Source organism: Scyliorhinus torazame, chromosome 17 (assembly GCF_047496885.1).
Source record: "Scyliorhinus torazame isolate Kashiwa2021f chromosome 17, sScyTor2.1, whole genome shotgun sequence".
In the NCBI taxonomy this organism is placed as follows: Eukaryota; Metazoa; Chordata; class Chondrichthyes; order Carcharhiniformes; family Scyliorhinidae; genus Scyliorhinus; species Scyliorhinus torazame.
The window spans coordinates 66,338,380-66,354,877 of record NC_092723.1 but is presented as its reverse complement, the minus strand read 5'-3'; the positions used below and the strand labels follow the sequence as shown (position 1 = coordinate 66,354,877).

General features: G+C 50.7%; 1 protein-coding gene across 1 annotated transcript in view; it reads left to right on the top strand.

Annotated features, from left to right (window-relative positions):
• The first annotated feature begins 2,594 nt into the window (after positions 1-2,594).
• The window catches only part of LOC140393920 (synaptotagmin-6-like), a 760,260-nt gene continuing 746,356 nt past the window's right edge, over positions 2,595-16,498 (top strand). Inside the window, exon 1 of the mRNA XM_072480561.1 lies at positions 2,595-2,885. Within this exon, the coding sequence (XP_072336662.1) occupies positions 2,735-2,885 (151 nt within the window). The 5' untranslated portion in view covers positions 2,595-2,734. The remainder of the gene's footprint in view (positions 2,886-16,498) is intronic.

The following is a 16,498-nucleotide window of genomic DNA, read 5'->3' as shown; positions in this document are numbered from 1 at the left end:
AGGTAACTCAGAGCTAAAGATGGTTAGGCTTCCACAATAGTTGATTTAATAAGTTTATTGGAGCTCTTTGAAGCTCATCCCAATCTTTATTTTGAATATTCTTGAGTTCTGCTGGTGCACCATAGATGCTTGTGGCATTGCCTGGTCAGTTCTTTAACACAAGGTGAGGCTCAAATATCATATGCCACAAATATAAAGGCCTCCAGTGATTTTGTTTCAATGAATTGTATGCAATTTTACTTCAGTCGATAATTCAAAGAAGTCCATAATAAAATAAGAGCCATCTATAATACATCACGAGGACTCCACAGTAATCAAAATCAAACAAAAGATTTGAAAGAGATTGGTGCAATTAATTAAATGTGAAAAAGAATTAGGAGCATAGGTCTTAGGAGCAGGATTAGGCCATTCAGCCCTTCGAGCCTGCTCCACCATTCAGTAAGATCATGGCTGGTCTGATTGTGGTCTCTACTTCACTTTGTCTCCATACATTGGATTACTTGTCTCTCAAAAATCTGTCTAAATCAGCCTTGAACAAATTTAATGATCCAGCCTCCACTGCTCTCTGGGGAAGATAATTCCACAGACTAACGACCTTCTGAGAGAAGAAAATGAACACTTGGTCATTTGCGGGGAGATACATGAAAAATTTACTGATGTTACAGAAATATTATTCAGATTATTACCATATTTTACTGAAAACTTAAAAATGATACAAGGTTTTAAAACCTTTCAGTTTCCCTTTCTTCTCTTGTCACCCATTCTGTCAGCTTTGTTCCTTTTATCTCCCCACCCTTCCATTGATTTCGACCATTGTCCGACCGATTCTGGCTTAGGGTGACTGTCCGTGTAGAGTTTACACTTCCTCCCCATGTCTGCGTGGGTTTCCTCTGGGTGCTCCGGTTTCCTCCCACAGTCAAAAATAATGCAGGTTAGGTGGATTGACCATGCTAAATTTTCCTTTATGTGAGAAGCTTGCCTTCGGGCTTGTGGCACTGATCAACAGTGTGGTTGAGGGAAGCTTGGTGAGCTTGGCGATCAAGGTGAAAGCAACGGTTGGAAGATTGAATTATTCGAATAATATCAAAAAATTCCCTGAAGCCTCAGCAACTGTGCATAATAGGTGACGATGTTACTTCATAGATATATGTAATACAGGATGCTCGGGCTAATGAAACACGTGAAGGATTTGTGGAGACTGACAGCTGAAGCATAAGCTAACAGGCAAGTGTAACAAATGAGCCGATGGCTTCAAGGCATGAATGTACCGAGGTACTGGAAGGGCATTAAATCCTTTAAAGAAAAGGAGACTCGCATTTCTCTAGTGGCTATCAGTTCAGGGCATTCCAAAATGCTTTACTGCCAATGAAATCTTCTGGAAGTGTAGTCACTATTGTAATTTAGGTGTTATTTTTAGTCTTATTTGATAGCACAGAATTATCGAGCATTATTGACTTCATGGGGAAGTTTTAGCAACACCCACCCCCACCGTGGCCAAAAAAAGTGGGTCTTAATTAGATGGGTGTTAAAAAATATTTAAATCTCAAACACAACCCCAATCTGCATTCAACGTGCCAGCTTCAGACTTTAACCAAGATAGGACAACAACAAGTAAACAATTAGCTTCCAGGAGATGGATCCATCATTGATATATTATAATGACTATCCGGAAAGATAGCAGCTGAAGGAAGAGAAGACAACTGTGTAGAAGAAACAAGTTATTTTAGGAATATAGGAACAGGACTAGGCCATTCAGTCCCTCGAGCCTGTCCTGCCATTAAATGAGATCATGGCTGATCTGAGGCCGAACTCCGAGGGCGGGATTCTCCTCAGTGCAGGGGTGAAGAATGGGTGTCAAACCCTAGATCAGGTCTGACGGCGCTCCTGCGATTCTCCGGTGCCCGGCACAAAAGCAAGTTTAGGAATTTAAAAGTGAAGTTTTAATCTTTCTCCTGGGGATAGCGTCATGGGGTGGAACTGAATAGTTAACTCGCTCTCACACTGATGAATGAATTGGGAGCTGACAGAGGAGGCAATGATCGGCAAAAGGCAACCTGGAGTCACACCGACGGTTCTGCTGTGCTCATCACAAGCCACTGCATTGATCTCTATCAAACCCAGAAGGGACGATTTGGATTGTATTGCTGCATTTAGTTGCGATATAAAAATTGCACTTTCTCACTTTTTTGTTCAACTTGTTGCAGGCAAAAGTGGAACCAACAGTTCTGGATCGGGACGTGCCCTCTTCAGAGTGCGGTGGACGGCAATGAATGATTGTCAGGAAAGCAAACACGACACATACACATACACACACCATTCATAGAAATCTAACAACGCAACCTTACTGTAAAATCAATGAAGCGAGGTGTTTATTCAATGAAAAGTTCGTATTCCGGCGACTAGTCATCATTCAGAACCTTTCCTAAAATTCAAAATTGAATTTAGGAGGTTCCTGGTGAAAGGAGCCACGCCTCGTCTGCAACATAAATAAGAGATCTCTCCAAACACTCCCAGAAAAGCAGGAAGCCAGTAGGATTACAGAAACCAGTGGCTCGTACAGAATAGCCGCTGGACTGCCAATCGTTGACATAAATGTGTCTCTGGACGCAAGGGGAGGTCTCGCATGGGTCGCTTCGCAAAGGCAAGTGCAGATGTGGTCGGCACTGGGGTGAGCGAGTCCTCCCAGATCCCAATCTCTTGTCTGCTTCGCAGGAGGGAGGATGCCTTTTAGGAGATGAGTGCCAACCGGGAGGACCATGTGATCCTGTGTCAAAAGGCCATCGGGCTGGTCAATGAATTGTGTGACAAGAACATTCTGGAGCAGGAAAAGTGCCTGGACTTTGTGCTGCCCTCCTCGGACCAGAGCCCCAGTGTAACTGAGACAGGTAAAGTGAGTAGCATTTTTTACAACCGATCACATTTGGAGGGCGGGAGTTTAACATTAATGAAAAAGAGAATCATTTCAACAAGTTTGGGTGAGAAATTAGTCGCCTTCCTTTAAGCTAAAATATTGAACTAAGCACAAAGAATTCCAGAATAACACAGGGTCTTCATGATGAGGACGGGGTATATATGTAGTTAGGTAGGAATGTATTGCTCATTCACTAATATGACTCATATGGTTAATAACGGAGTCTATAAAACTTAGAATGTGAAGTATCGAGCTGAAATCCTCTTTCAGAAAATATGCAAATCGATTGCAAAGCATGGTTTAAAAAACTCAGTCTGTAAAAGTGTCCAGGACGATATAGCTCGAAGTAAATAGAAGGTTCGCATCTGCTTTTTTTAAACTTCACTCTTCAGTGCAACATTAGGAAGCAAGATCACTTTTGCAATGCCTGGGATTGCAAGTTGTTCTCTGACAGCCTATTGGCACTAGAGGGAAACAGTGACCGGTTTCAACCAGGGCAGCAGCCAGCTCTCCGCCAGACGATCATATCAACCATCTCACTTAATCTGGCGGTACGGATAGAAGGAGCCAGGTATTTTTACACTGTCTCTTCTGCTGGAGAGCTGACTGTCCACAGCGCCGAGAGGGTTTTTTTCAAATAAGATTTTAAAATGGTTTTCTTTCTCTGAGAATCGACCGAAGATTATCGTGAGATCCGACCAGCCACAATAGATGGTAGGTCTGTTTGTGTGTTGATTTGCAGAGCACGATTGGAGTCCTCAGTTTTAGCCCCGTCAACGATTAGAATCGGCTGGGCGATGTGTGGGACTGTGATCCCTGTGCATCCATCTGGGGTTGGGGGTGGGGGGGGGGGGGGGGGCGGGGGGAGGAGGAGGAGTGGACCTCAGCCACTGAACCGAATATTCAACCTCTCTCTTGTCACATTGAATGTCCATTTGTGGCTTCCATTCCAATGGAAGTTTTTCCGCATGTGTCAGGGTCGGGTATCCATGTTCTGCCTGTCCTGAGGGCAACACGGTGAGGGGGTTCTGTGTCCCAGGCTCTCTTGGGTGGACAGTTAAAGTTGTCACTGGAGTTGCATTACGAAAGTTGGTTCGTTCGGGTACTTGTGACTTGGTGAGTTGATCCTGGCAGGTGTTGTTTTCGAGCCTGTGTGTTTGGGGATCCGAATTGTTTTCGGAGCTGTTCCAACCGGGAGCAGGGTTGCTGTAATTTCCCCATGCCATGCGGGGAGCTGTCCAGCACTGAAGCTCAGATTACATTGTGAGTCCAGAGGTAGCGGGGAGCTGTCCAGTGCTGAATTTCAAATAACATTGTGAGTCCAGAGGGAGCGGGGGAGCTGCCCAGGGCTGAATCTCAGATTACATTGTGAGGCCAGAGGGAGCAGGGGAGCTGTCCAGAGCTGAATCTCAGATTACATTGTGAGTCCATAGGGAGCGGGGGAGCTGTCCAGGGCTGAATCTCAGATTACATTGTGAGCCCAGAGGGAGCTCCACTCTTGTGTTGGAGAAACGTTAGCCGCTATATTTACCAGTGTTTCAGGATTGCACCGCCCCCCCCCTTTCCCGGCCCACCACCACCACCACAGGTGTTGTATTTGTAGGTGACAGTGCAGCTTTTTATTTCTCTTTCGAAGCTCCGTCAATAACTTAAAGTATTTTATTGGATTCATTTGGTGCTGGGCGTTAGTCAGCTCAGAATATCATGAGACCGATTTTCAAGATTTTAGAGCTATTCCTCTTCTTGTCATTGTTAACCTTTAATTCTGGCCTGATGTTGCCATTTAGATCGATTTTATTATCGATGATTTTGCGCGCTAAATAACGAGTTCACAAGAGGTGGTTTTCGATTGGAGCTGTTTTATTTTCAGTCAGCATTCGACAGCCAATCTCTGCGAATTGAAAGGAATCCAATTTACATTTCATTCCCGCCATTACCTGACAGCGCGAGGCTGTGTTTTGAGAATATTTGAATAAAATAGTCAGTATTGAATCTCTAGAATGCGAGAATTCGTTCACTATGAAGTATGTTCTGCATAAATTGGAAAGCGGTGCATTGCAATTAAAAAATAATTTAAATTTTACCGACACGTTGACTTTGGGGGCTGGCAAATACACCGTCCCTTGAGAGGGGGCAGGTTAATGCTGGATTTGTGTAGAAGCTGAATGTATAGGTTAGATGTCAAAGGTTTCTCCAAAGCATGGTGCAGGTTGAGTTCAGGTGGCAAAGCTGCCCCATGCCCTATCTCACTGACTTCTCCATGCTCTATCTCACTGACTGCACCATGCTCTATCTCACTGACTGCCCCATGCTCTATCTCACTGACTGCCCCGTGCTCTATCTCACTGATTGCCCCCTGCTCTATCTCACTGACTGCCCCCTGCTCTATCTCACTGACTGTCACATGCTCTATCTCACTGACGGCCCCGTGCTCTATCTCACTGACTGCCCCCTGCTCTATCTCACTAACTGCCCCCTGCTCTATCTCACTGACTAACCCATTCTCTATCTCACTGTCTGTCACATGCTCTATCTCACTGATTGCCCTGTGCTCCACCTGACTGACTGCCCCATGCTCTATCACACGGACTGCCCAGTGCATTATCTCACTGACAGCCCAGTGCTCTATCTCACTGACTACTCCGTGCTCTATCTCATTGCCTGCCCCGTGCTATATCTCACTAACTACCACATGCTGTTTAGCTCAGGGCTAAATCGCTGGCTTTGAAAGCAGACCAGAGCAGGCCAGCAGCACGGTTCGATTCCCATAACAGCCTCCCCGAACAGGCGCCGGAATGTGGCGACTAGGGGATTTTCACAGTAACTCCATTTGAAGCCTACTTGTGACAATAAGCGATTTTCATTCCATTTCATTTTCATGCGATATGTCACTGACTGCCCCATGCTCTATCTGACAGACTGCTCCATGCTCTATCTCACCGACTGTACCGTGCTCTATCTCATTGACTGTCCCGTGTTCTATCTCACTGATTGCTCCATGCTCTATCTCACTGACTGCCCAGTGCTCTATCTCACTGACTGCCCCATGCTCTATCTCACTGTCTGCTCCTTGGTCTATCACACTGACTGTCCCGTGCTCTACCTCACAGACTGCTCCATGCTCTCTCTCACTGACTGCCCCGTGCTCTATCTCACTGACTACCCCATGTTCTAACTCACTGGTTGCACCGTACTATAGCTCATTGTCTCATGTTATATCTCACTGCAAGCCCCATGCTATATCTCACTGACTGCACCGTGCTCGATCGCACTGACTGCCCCATGCTCTATCTCACTGACTGCCCAAAGGTGTCTCTCACTGACTGCCCATGCTCTATCTCACTGACTGTCCCGTGCTCTATCTCACTGACTGCCCCATGCTCTATCTCACTGACTGTCGAATGCTCTATCTCACTGACTGTCCCATGCTCTATCTCACTGTCTGCTCCTTGGTCTATCACACTGACTGTCCCGTGCTCTACCTCACAGACTGCTCCATGCTCTCTCTCACTGACTGCCCCGTGCTCTATCTCACTGACTACCCCATGTTCTAACTCACTGGTTGCACCGTACTATAGCTCATTGTCTCATGTTATATCTCACTGCAAGCCCCATGCTATATCTCACTGACTGCCCCGTGCTCGATCGCACTGACTGCCCCATGCTCTATCTCACTGACTGCCCAAAGGTGTATCTCACTGACTGCCCATGCTCTATCTCACTGACTGTCCCGTGCTCTATCTCACTGACTGCCCCATGCTCTATCTCACTGACTGTCGAATGCTCTATCTCACTGACTGTCCCATGCTCTATCACACTGACTACCCCATGCTCTATCTCACTGATTGCCCCCTTCTCTATCTGACTGACAAACCCATGCTCTATCTCACTGACTGGCCAAACGTGTGTCTCACTGCTTGCCCATGCTCTTTCTCACTGACAGTTCCGTGTTCTATCTCACTGACTGCCCCATGCTCTATCTCACTGACTGCCCGTGCTCTATCTCACTGACTGCCCCATGCCCTCTCTCACTCACTTCCCGTGCTCTACCTCACTGAATGCCCCTTGCTCTATCTAACTGACACCCCGTGCTCTATCTCACTGACTGACCCGTGCTCTATCTCACTGACTGCCCCCTGCTCTATCTCACTGACAGCACCGTGCTCCATCTCACTGACTGCCCCGTGCAGTATCTCACTGACTGCTCAATGTTGTATCTCACTGACTGCTCAATGTTGTATCTCACTGACTGCCCCATGCTCTATCTCACTGACTGCCCCATGCTCTATCTCACTGAATACCCCGTGCTCTATCTCACTGACTGCCCCATGCTCTATCTCACTGACTGTCCCATGCTCTATCTCACTGACTGCCTCATGCTCTATCTCACTGATTGTCCCCTGCTCTATCTGACTGACTACCCCATGCTCTATCTCACTGACTGGCCAAACGTGCATCTCACTGACTGCCCATGCTCTACCTCACTGACAGTTCCGTGTTCTATCTCACTGACTGCCCCATGCTCTATCTCACTGACTGCCCGTGCTCTACCTCACTGACTGCCCCCTCCTCTATCTAACTGACTGCCCCGTGCTCAATCTCACTGACTGACCCGTGCTCTCTCTCACTGACTGCTCAATGTTGTATCTCACTGACAACCCATGCTCTCTCTCACTTACTGCCCCGTGCTCTATCTCACTGACTGCCCCATGCTCTAACTCACTGACAGCCCCGTGCTCTATCTCACTGACTGCTCCCGCTCTATCTCACTGACTGCCCACTGCTCTATCTCACTGCCAGTCCCGTGCTCTATCTCACTGACTGTCCCCTGCTCTATCTCACTGACTGCCCCATGCTCTATCTCACTGACTGCCCCATGCTCTATCTCACTGACTGCCCCGTGCTCTATCTCACTGACTGCCCCATCTCACTGACTGACCCGTGCTCTATCCCACTGACTGCCCCATGCTCTATCTAACTGACTGCACCGTGCTCCATCTCACTGACGGCCCCGTGCTCTATCTCACTTACTGCCCCGTGCTCTCTCTCACTGACTGCCCCATGCTCTATCTCACTGACTGTCACATGCTCTATCTCAGTGACGGCCCATGCTCTCTCTCACTGACCGCCCGCTGCTCTATCTCACTGAGTGCCCTGTGCTCTATCTCACTGACTGCTCAATGTTGTATCTCACTGACTGCCCCATGCTCGATCTCACTGACTGCCCCGTGCTCGATCTCACTGACTGCCCCGTGCTCTATCTCACTGACTGCTCAATGTTGTATCTCACTGACTGCCCCGTGCTCTCTCTCACTGACTGCCCCATGCTCCATCTCACTGACTGTCACATGCTCTATCTCAGTGACTGCCCATGCTCTATCTCACTGACTGCCCGCTGCTCTATCTCACTGACTGCCACATGCTCTATCTCACTGACTGTCCCGTGCTCCATCTCAGTGACAGCCCCCTGCTCTATCTCACTGACTGCCCCATGCTCTACCTCACTGACGGCCCAGTGGTCTGTCTCACTGAATGCCCTCTACTCAATCTGAATGCCAGTCCCGTGCTCTATCTCACTGACTGTCCCCTGCTCCATCTCACTCACTGCCCCCTGCTCAATCTCACTGACTGCCCCATGCTCTAACTCACTGACAGCCCCGTGCTCTATCTCACTGACTGCTCCCGCTCTATCTCACTGACTGCCCACTGCTCTATCTCACTGACTGCCCCCGCTCTATCTCACTGACTGCCCCGTGCTCTATCTGACTGACTGCACCCTGCTCTATCTCACTGACTGTCCCATGCTATATCTCAATGACAGTTCACTGCTCAATCTCACTGACTACCCCCTGCTCTATCTCACTGACTGACCCCTGCTCTATCTCACCGACAGTCCACTGCTCTATCTCACTGACTGCCCCCTGCTCTATCTCACTGACTGCCCCCTGCTCTATCTCACTGACAGTCCACTGCGCTATCTCACTGTCTGCCCCCGGCTCCTTCTCACTGACTGCCCCCTGCTCTATCTCACCGACAGTCCACAGCTCTATCTAACTGAGTGCCCCCTGCTCTATCTCACTGACTGCCCCCTGCTCTATCTCACCGACAGTCCACTGCTCTATCACACTGACTGCCCCATGCTCTGTCTCACTGACTGCCCCCTCTTCTATCTCAATGACTGCCCACTGTCTATCTCACTGACAGTCCCGTGCTCTATCTCACTGACTGCACCGTGCTGTATCTCACTGAATTCCCCATGCTCTATCTCATTGACTGCTCAATATTGTATCTCACTGACTGCCCCATGCTCTATCTCACTGAAAACCCCGTGCTCTATTTCACTGACTGCCCCTTGCTCTATCTCACTGACTGCCCCATGAACCATCTCACTGACTGCCCCATGCTCCATCTCACTGACTGCCCCATGCTCTATCTCACAGACTGGCCCATGCTCTATCTCACTGACTGCCCCTTGCTCTATCTCACAGACTGCCCCATGCTCTATCTCACTGACTGACCCGTGCTCTATCTCACTGACTACACCATGCTCTATCTCACTGACTGCCCCGTGCTCCATCTCACTGACTGCCCAATGCTCTATCTCACAGACTGGCCCATGCTCTATCTCACAGACTGGCCCATGCTCTATCTCACTGACTGCCCCTTGCTCTATCTCACAGACTGCCCCATGCTCTATCTCACTGACTGCCCCGTGCTCCATCTCACTGACAGCACCCTGCTCTATCTCACTGACTGCCCCATGCTCTACCTCACTGACGGCCCAGTGGTCTATCTCACTGAATGCCCTCTGCTCTATCTCAATGCCAGTCCCGTGCTCTATCTCACTGACTGTCCCCTGCTCCATCTCACTCACTGCCCCCTGCTCAATCTCACTGACTGCCCCATGCTCTATCTCACTGACTGTCCCCTGCTCCATCTCACTGACTGTCCCCTGCTCCATCTCACTGATTGTCCCCTGCTCCATCTCACTGACAGCCGCATGCTCAATCTCACTGACTGCCCCATGCTCTATCTCACTGAATGCCCCATGCTCTATCTCACTGACTGACCCGTGCTCTATCTCACTGACTGCCCCCGCTCTATCTCACTGACTGCCCCGTGCTCTATCTCACTGACTGCACCCTGCACTATCTCACTGACTGTCCCATGCTCTATCTCACTGACGGCTCAGTGATCTGTCTCACTGACTGCCCCCTGCTCTACATCACTGACTACCCCATGCTGTATCTCACTGACTGCACCGTGCTCCATCTCACTGACTGGCTCCTGCTCTATGACACTGACTGCCCATGCTCTATCTCACTGACTGCCCCATGCTCTATCTCACTGACGGACCAGTGCTCTGTCTCATTGGCTGCCCCATGCTCTATCTCACTGACTGTCCCATGCTCTACCTCACTGACGGCTCAGTGCTCTGTCTCACTGTCTGCCCCCTGCTCTATCTCACTGACTACCCAGTGCTCTATCTTACTGACTGCACCGTGCTCCATCTCACTGACTGCCTCCTGCTCTATCACACTTACTGCCCCATGCTCTATCTCACTGACTGCCCCCTGCTCTATCTCACTGACTGCCCCATGCTCTACCTCTCTGACAGCCCCCCTGCTCTATCTCACAGACTGCCTCATGCTCTATCTCACTGACTGACCAATGTTGTTTCTCACTGACTACCCCATGGTCCATCTCACTGACTACCCCATGCTCTATCTCACTGACTGCCCCATACTCTACCTCTCTGACTGCCCCATGCTCTATCTCACAGACTGCCCCATGCTCTATCTCACTGACTGACCAATGTTGTATCTCACTGACTACCCCATGGTCCATCTCACTGACTGCCCCGTGCTCCATCTCACTCACTGCCCGCTGCTCTATCTCACTGACAGTCCACTGCTCTATCTCACTGACTGCCCCCTCTTCTATCTCACTGACTGCCCACTGTCTATCTCACTGACTGCCACATGCTGTATCTCACTGACTACCCCGTGCTCTATCACACTGACTGCCCCATGCTCTATCTCACTGACTGCCCCGTACTCTATCTCACTGACTGCCCCCTGCTCTATCTCACTGACTGCCCAATGCTCTACGTCACTGACGGCCCGGTGGTCTGTCTCACTGACAGTCCCGTGCTATATCTCACTGAATGTCCCCTGCTCTATCTCACTGCCAGTCCCGTGCTCTACCTCACTGACTGTCCCCTGCTCCATCTCACTCACTGCCCCATGCTCCATCTCACTGACTGCCCCATGCTCCATCTCACTGACTGCCCCATGCTCCATCTCACTGACTGCTCAATGCTCAATCTCACTGACTGGCCCATGCTCTATCTCACTGACTGCCCCTTGCTCTATCTCACAGACTGCCCCCATGCTCTATCTCACTGACTGCCCCGTGCTCCATCTCACTGACAGACCCCTGCTCTATCTCACTGACTGCCCCATGCTCTACCTCACTGACGGCCCAGTGGTCTGTCTCACTGAATGCCCTCTGCTCTATCTCAATGCCAGTCCCGTGCTCTATCTCACTGACTGTCCCCTGCTCCATCTCATTCACTGCCCCCTGCTCAATCTCACTGACTGCCCCATGCTCTATCTCACTGACTGTCCCCTGCTCCATCTCACTGACTGTCCCCTGCTCCATCTCACTGACTGTCCCCTGCTCCATCTCACCGACTGCCCCATGCTCAATCTCACTGACTGCCCCATGCTCTATCTCACTGACTGCCCCATGCTCTATCTCACTGACTGACCCGTGCTCTGTCTCACTGACTGCCCTCGCTCTATCTCACTGACTGCCCCGTGCTCTATCTCACTGACTGCACCCTGCTCTATCTCACTGACTGTCCCATGCTCTATCTCACTGACGGCTCAGTGATCTGTCTCACTGACTGCCCCCTGCTCTACATCACTGACTACCCCATGCTGTATCTCACTGACTGCACCGTGCTCCATCTCACTGACTGCCTCCTGCTCTATCACACTGACTGCCCATGCTCTATCTCACTGACTGCCCCATGCTCTATCTCACTGACGGACCAGTGCTCTGTCTCACTGGCTGCCCCATGCTCTATCTCACTGACTGTCCCATGCTCTACCTCACTGACGGCTTAGTGCTCTGTCTCACTGTCTGCCCCCTGCTCTATCTCACTGACTACCCAGTGCTCTATCTTACTGACTGCACCGTGCTCCATCTCACTGACTGCCTCCTGCTCTATCACACTTACTGCCCCATGCTCTATCTCACTGACAGTCCACTGCTCTGTCTCACTGACTTCCCCCTCTTCTAACTCACTGATTGCCCACTGTCTATCTCACAGACAGTTCCCTGCTCTATCTCACTGACTACCACATGCTCTGTCTCACTGACAGTCCACTGCTCTATCTCACTGAATGCACCATGCTCTATCTCACTGAATGCCCCCTGCTCTTTCTCACTGAGAGTCCACAGCACTATCTCAATGACTACCACATGCTCTGGCTCACTGACTGCCCACTGCTCTATCTCACAGAAAGTCCCAGGCTCTATCTCACTGACTACCACATGCTCTGTCTCACTGACTGTCCCCTGCTCTATCTCACTGACTGCCCCATGCTCTACCTCTCTGACAGCCCCCCTGCTCTATCTCACAGACTGCCTCATGCTCTATCTCACTGACTGACCAATGTTGTTTCTCACTGACTACCCCATGCTCTATCTCACTGACTGCCCCATGCTCTACCTCTCTGACAGCCCCATGCTCTATCTCAAAGACTGCCCCATGCTCTATCTCACTGACTGACCAATGTTGTATCTCACTGACTACCCCATGGTCCATCTCACTGACTGCCCCGTGCTCTATCTCACTGACTGCACATTGCTCTATCTCACTGATTGTCCCCTGCTCCATCTCACTCACTGCCCCATGCTCTATCTCAGTGATGGCCCATGCTCTATCTCACTGACTGCCCAGTGCTCTGTCTCACTGACTGCCCGCTGCTCTATCTCACTGACAGTCCACTGCTCTATCTCACTGACTGCCCCCTCTTCTATCTCACTGACTGCCCACTGTCTATCTCACTGACTGCCACATGCTGTATCTCACTGACAGACCATTGCTCTATCTCATTGACTACCACATGCTCTGTCTCACTGACAGTCCACTGCCATATCTCACTGACTGCCCCCTGCTCTATCTCACTGAGAGTCCATTGCTCTATCTCACTGACTGCCCCCTGCTCTATCTCACTGACAGTCCACAGCTCTATCTCACTGACTGCCCCCTTCTCTATCTCACTGACAGTCCACTGCTCTATCTCACTGACACCCCCCTCCTCTATCTCACAGACTGCCCCATGCTCTATCTCACTGACTGACCAATGTTGTTTCTCACTGACTACCCCATGCTCTATCTCACTGACTGACCCATGCTCTACCTCTCTGACTGCCCCATGCTCTATCTCACAGACTGCCCCATGCTCTATCTCACTGACTGACCAATGTTGTATCTCACTGACTACCCCATGGTCCATCTCACTGACTGCCCCGTGCTCTATCTCACTGACTGCCCATTGCTCTATCTCACTGATTGTCCCCTGCTCCATCTCACTCACTGCCCCATGCTCTATCTCAGTGATGGCCCATGCTCTATCTCACTGAATGCCCCGTGCTCTGTCTCACTGACTGCCCGCTGCTCTATCTCACTGACAGTCCACTGCTCTATCTCACTGACTGCCCCCTCTTCTATCTCACTGACTGCTCACTGTCTATCTCACTGACTGCCACATGCTGTATCTCACTGACTACCCCGTGCTCTATCACACTGACTGCCCCATGCTCTATCTCACTGACTGCCCCCTGCTCTATCTCACTGACTGCCCCCTGCTCTATCTCACTGACTGCCCCATGCTCTACCTCACTGACGGCCCGGTGGTCTGTCTCACTGACAGTCCCGTGCTATATCTCACTGAATGTCCCCTGCTCTATCTCACTGCCAGTCCCGTGCTCTACATCACTGACTGTCCCCTGCTCCATCTCACTCACTGCCCCATGCTCCATCTCACTGACTGCCCCATGCTCCATCTCACTGACTGCCCCATGCTCCATCTCACTGACTGCCCAATGCTCAATCTCACTGACTGGCCCATGCTCTATCTCACTGACTGCCCCTTGCTCTATCTCACAGACTGCCCCATGCTCTATCTCACTGACTGACCAATGTTGTATCTCACTGACTACACCATGCTCTATCTCACAGACTGCCCCCATGCTCTATCTCACTGACTGCCCCGTGCTCTATCTCACAGACTGCCCCATGCTCTATCTCACTGACTGACCAATGTTGTATCTCACTGACTACCCCATGGTCCATCTCACTGACTGCCCCGTGCTCTATCTCACTGACTGCACATTGCTCTATCTCACTGATTGTCCCCTGCTCCATCTCACTCACTGCCCCATGCTCTATCTCAGTGATGGCCCATGCTCTATCTCACTGACTGCCCCGTGCTCTGTCTCACTGACTGCCCGCTGCTCTATCTCACTGACAGTCCACTGCTCTATCTCACTGACTGCCCCCTCTTCTATCTCACTGACTGCCCACTGTCTATCTCATTGACTACCACATGCTCTGTCTCACTGACAGTCCACTGCTATATCTCACTGACTGCCCCCGGCTCTATCTCACTGAGAGTCCATTGCTCTATCTCACTGACTGCCCCCTGCTCTATCTCACTGACAGTCCACAGCTCTATCTCACTGACTGCCCCCTTCTCTATCTCACTGACAGTCCACTGCTCTAGCTCACTGACACCCCCCTCCTCTATCTCACAGACTGCCCCATGCTCTATCTCACTGACTGACCAATGTTGTTTCTCACTGACTACCCCATGCTCTATCTCACTGACTGCCCCATGCTCTACCTCTCTGACTGCCCCATGCTCTATCTCACAGACTGCCCCATGCTCTATCTCACTGACTGACCAATGTTGTATCTCACTGACTACCCCATGGTCCATCTCACTGACTGCCCCGTGCTCTATCTCACTGACTGCCCATTGCTCTATCTCACTGATTGTCCCCTGCTCCATCTCACTCACTGCCCCATGCTCTATCTCAGTGATGGCCCATGCTCTATCTCACTGACTGCCCCGTGCTCTGTCTCACTGACTGCCCGCTGCTCTATCTCACTGACAGTCCACTGCTCTATCTCACTGACTGCCCCCTCTTCTATCTCACTGACTGCCCACTGTCTATCTCACTGACTGCCACATGCTGTATCTCACTGACTACCCCGTGCTCTATCACACTGACTGCCCCATGCTCTATCTCACTGACTGCCCCGTACTCTATCTCACTGACTGCCCCCTGCTCTATCTCACTGACTGCCCCATGCTCTACCTCACTGACGGCCCGGTGGTCTGTCTCACTGACAGTCCCGTGCTATATCTCACTGAATGTCCCCTGCTCTATCTCACTGCCAGTCCCGTGCTCTACATCACTGACTGTCCCCTGCTCCATCTCACTCACTGCCCCATGCTCCATCTCACTGACTGCCCCATGCTCCATCTCACTGACTGCCCCATGCTCCATCTCACTGACTGCCCAATGCTCAATCTCACTGACTGGCCCATGCTCTATCTCACTGACTGCCCCTTGCTCTATCTCACAGACTGCCCCATGCTCTATCTCACTGACTGACCAATGTTGTATCTCACTGACTACACCATGCTCTATCTCACAGACTGCCCCCATGCTCTATCTCACTGACTGCCCCGTGCTCCATCTCACTGACAGACCCCTGCTCTATCTCACTGACTGCCCCATGCTCTACCTCACTGACGGCCCAGTGGTCTGTCTCACTGAATGCCCTCTGCTCTATCTCAATGCCAGTCCCGTGCTCTATCTCACTGACTGTCCCTTGCTCCATCTCATTCACTGCCCCCTGCTCAATCTCACTGACTGCCCCATGCTCTATCTCACTGACTGTCCCCTGCTCCATCTCACTGACTGTCCCCTGCTCCATCTCACTGACTGTCCCCTGCTCCATCTCACTGACTGTCCCCTGCTCCATCTCACTGACTGCCCCATGCTCAATCTCACTGACTGCCCCGTGCTCAATCTCACTGACTGCCCTCGCTCTATCTCACTGACTGCCCCGTGCTCTATCTCACTGACTGCACCCTGCTCTATCTCACTGACTGTCCCATGCTCTATCTCACTGACGGCTCAGTGATCTGTCTCACTGACTGCCCCCTGCTCTACATCACTGACTACCCCATGCTGTATCTCACAGACTGCACCGTGCTCCATCTCACTGACTGCCTCCTGCTCTATCATACTTACTGCCCCATGCTCTATCTCACTGACTGCCCCCTGCTCTATCTCACTGACTGTCCCATGCTCTATCTCACTGACAGTCCACTGCTCTGTCTCACTGACTTCCCCCTCTTCTATCTCACTGATTGCCCACTGTCTATCTCACAGACAGTTCCCTGCTCTATCTCACTGACTACCACATGCTCTGTCTCACTGACAGTCCACTGCTCTATCTCACTGAATGCACCATGCTCTATCTCACTGAATGCC